This window comes from Lepisma saccharinum, chromosome 20 (assembly GCF_977018435.1).
Source record: "Lepisma saccharinum chromosome 20, izLepSacc3.1, whole genome shotgun sequence".
NCBI classification, from domain to species: domain Eukaryota; kingdom Metazoa; phylum Arthropoda; class Insecta; order Zygentoma; family Lepismatidae; genus Lepisma; species Lepisma saccharinum.
The window spans coordinates 18413488-18417545 of record NC_139248.1 but is presented as its reverse complement, the minus strand read 5'-3'; the positions used below and the strand labels follow the sequence as shown (position 1 = coordinate 18417545).

Here is a 4058-nt window from a genome sequence, read left to right as displayed (position 1 = left end):
CAGCATTGGCCGTCATCCGGTCGCTTTGTACCACTAGTAGCTTGCCCTTAAAAGGTCCCTCCAGGTCAATATTTAGTGGTTGAATTCGATGCGTTCAGTGATGGCAAATGTTGCTTGAACCATTCCATTCTATTTTGCAAACGGAATAGCGTCAAAAGTGCAATGGCTCTCATGGCTATCCATTAGTAAAATAGTTTGCTACATCCAGCATGTTTCTTAACAACTTTAAGAAATTTTGGAAACAAAGTTGTCATGAACTACATGGACTGTTCAACGTTTAAAATCGCGTGAAATGCATTAGTTAATATTTTTTTTGATACATTTATGAGACACTTTGATCACTATTCAAATGTGCCCCAGGAGTGCGGCTCAAATAATCAACGAAAGTGCTGCTAAATGCGCCCCGACAGGACTGTTCAAGAAATTATTTGTAGCCTACTCATGTGTGAAGTGGAATACATAGAGTTATATCTCTCGTACAAAACTTTAAAATTGCAATGTTGTGTGAGGCCATGGCTCATAATCTCCAAAATTGTTGTTACAAGTGGAAATATGAAGGTATGCCCGGCGCCATGATATTAATCCTCCACCTCTCTCGCCCTCCGACTTTGTAATTTAGGCTTCAATTTGACCTGTGTTAAAAGTCTCACCCTTCAGGTATCGTACCTGAAGGTCTCTGGTAATTCTAGGTAGCGATATTTAATTTTCTGTTATCTAAAATTAATATTGGAAGTCCAATAATTTCTAAATTGTTGCTGTATTTCCAATTATCGATATTATTATATGTCCAACTAATATGTTCGTTGCATGACTGTACACGCGAACGTGAGACACGTGAATCAAAATGAACAGTCACTTTCAACATAGCTGCGAGAATAAACCATAATCTAGCATAACCATTGAAACGCGAAAGTGTGTTTAAAGGACATGATACAAAGTTTAATGTGAAAATGCGAGAGGTCATTCTCCAGCTATGATTATATATTTGTTTTCCACAAAGGAGTGATCTTACTCTTGCTTGTGGAAATAATGATACATCTTCTCCAAAGCGAATACAATTGAGCTTAGAGTGAGACCAAATATGAGAAGCGCAAAAGCTCCCATCAGATTCTCCAATTTAATCACAACTGCCTCTGGTTCATCTTGGAATTTCCCTCGCTTCGTTGATGTAAGGATCATCCATTCATCATGGGATTTCTTCCACAATGGAGGTAACCCCGCTTCAACAATGGAGTCGATTATCTGCTGAAAGTGATCCCTGAAGGGTGAACTCCTGTGTAGGAGAAAAAACTTAGGGAAAACGTTGAATTTCTCGGAAGTAATATGGAACAAGTGCTTTCCGTAAGAATTGAATAACATGAAATAATATGCATACCAATAAGTGGTCTCAGTATCTGACAGAGTTGCGTAGTTACCGTCAATCGCAACACGACGGAACACCTTGGAACGATCTTCCTCCAAATCCCAATTCTCCAGGACCTTCCTATATATTGGTTGGTCACTCAGTGCTTTTACATTGTTTTTAACAAGGCTAGTACCCCCAACAATCAAGTTGGCATTGACAATGTCTTCCAAGCTGTCGATGAGCGCTGTTCTCTTAGGCTCTGTAATGAAGCCAAACAAGGCTGACTGATACAGAGTGCATAAGATCACAGAAGACAGAGTCCACAGTAAGAGGATAGACCTGAGAGTAAGCAAAGGAGGGGGAGCAGTAGGGATGGTAGCAGCCAAAGAGACAGGCAGACCATTGACGAAAGGGAACTGATAAATGGTCCTTCCCCACCGATGCAACAAAGCAGCACTGAATCTCATCCAGAAAACAAAGGCCAATAAAGTGAATAGTGTGACCACCCAGAGGTGAGATTGGAATGGAAAATAGAGATTCATCCATTGAGGATAGGGTCGAGGATTTGGAACAACCCACACTAATTGATTGAATTGGCGGATGTGTATCTGTTCACACGCCCAGAGAGAATACTGAGAATTGTACGCCAGTTTTAAGCTACCATCGAATAGTCCCAACCGCATCGATAGAAAATCCCCTGTCAAGGTACCATTAGGGAAAACCAATCCATTGCTAACAGATTCATTGTATAGGTTGTTGTTTGTCTCCAGAGTGAAGTTAATTTTTTCCATTATAAGTGTCATAAATATGCCCATAAAACCACCATAAGAACTGTTGGTTTTTGACGTGACATACGGCCAAAAGAGTAATGGATCATAATATGCTTTCATCCTAATGGGGCACTTGTGCATATTCTTCACCTTGTCTGGATACAAATGCCTTCCCGTAAGGAAACGCCCGTTACTCCAAATATCCATGACTTCTCCACCTTCAGCCGTTCTGCAGTGGGATTCGGTGAAAGGGAAGTAGGAATAGAGGACGAAGGATTCGCTTTCTGAGAGAGTCAGGTTTCCAAGATATGGGGCAGCAATTACAATATTCACCAGAAGATGGCTCTGTGCTGCCAAGATCAACCCATTAATCTCTTCCATTGTATTCTCTTCGGGCAGGACGATTAAATATTTTGCATTCCGTCTGAAGTAATTGAAATGCGGAGAATGCGTTATAGGATACCATAAGTTGGAGGCTTTGCTTACAAGAAACAAGTAGTAGATTTCTGTTCTCACCCAGAGCCATTCAAATGTCCATGCTGGGTCCCATAGATATAAGTATCTAGTTTGAACTAGAGTTACTGCCCTTCCATATTCCTCTGCTACAATATCCGCAAGGAGTGTTGACTCTTCGTCGTAATAAATAACCAGTGTCCGAGCAGTGTGAAAGTAGTCCTTCAGAATGTTGGTTGTAAGCTGAAAGGCAGTTTCAGTTAATTCCGAGGACATTCTAGGCGAAGGAGATCCACAGAAGGACACGAAGATCAAAGACGAAAACACCAGCATTGATATCTCCATGCCTCTAACCACCTGCAACACGAAAATGTTATCATATATTAAAGCCTTGACATAAGGAAATGTATAATATTTATCATTACTAAAGTCAAAAGCCAAGTTTGTAAGCTGTATTTTTCATCTGCTTTTACATGCTGGAAAACCACAACAAAATAACATTTTATAAGTTATACTAGATAAACCATAACTACGACTGTAAATGAAATACTGGTTGCTTTTCTACAATAATACCCTATGCTCTTAATTCTTGGCTCCATTGAGGTACAGGAACACCACAAAGATGCGAGGAGCTTTTACATGTGAAAGTGAACTTGAACGACATGCACTTTCTTGATAAGGACAGGGCCTCCCCGATGGTGCAGCGGTTTCGTCGTTGCCTTGATACAAGGGGTCCCGAGTTCGATACCCGGTGGAGGCACATAGTGGTTCGGATCCCACTTTAAACTATAGGTTCAGTCCCGATTAGCCTTACTGTGCATAAAGTGCAAATCAAACAACCAACCAACCAATCTTGATAAGGATAGTTCATTTCCTTAATGACTCCTCAAAGCCCGAACTCGTTCTCCGTTCTCAGGATTTCGAACCTTAGGATGTCTCATGTCCACCAGGTGTTCTTTTCGTTGCTGATGCCGTCTCCTTCATGTTCCTTACCCACAGCATAGTGGTATTCCAACTGGGAACATGCAGATTACGGTGAATATTAAAGTGCTACCACACGTTCATTATGGAAGTGTCTCAGCCACAAGAACACTTTGTTGTGCCGATCACTGCTCCATGCTAACTGACATGCTTTGAGATAACGAACAGCTGAATGTCGTTACCTCAAGCAACTTACGTTCAGTATTGGTTTAAAAACCATCACATTCAGTTGCCGCTCCTCACAGGTGTGTTATATAAGAGATAAACTGTGATTGTCAAGAAATTGCATCGAACTGCCACTCATGGCATTTTCCTCAAATGCTTTGAGATGTAGTATTCATACAACATGTATTAAATAATCTTTGTTGCATGAAAGTATTTTGTTTTTATTTGTAATTGAAAACCCTCAGGTTTAGTTGCCGGACCCTGTAAAATAATGTAATACGCAGACGTATCAGAATGTTGTATAATAACGAAAGATGTTTGAACGAAAATACATTACGTGGCTG

At 40.6% G+C, this 4058-nt stretch overlaps 1 protein-coding gene across 1 annotated transcript; it reads right to left on the bottom strand.

The window, feature by feature from the left end:
• Positions 1–1008: 1008 nt before the first annotated feature.
• LOC146003367 (uncharacterized) lies at positions 1009–2913 on the bottom strand. Its single transcript, XM_083141646.1, has one exon. It carries the CDS (start codon positions 2911–2913, stop codon positions 1009–1011), a length of 1905 nt encoding a protein of 634 aa, XP_082997772.1.
• Between the last annotated feature and the right edge of the window lie 1145 nt (positions 2914–4058).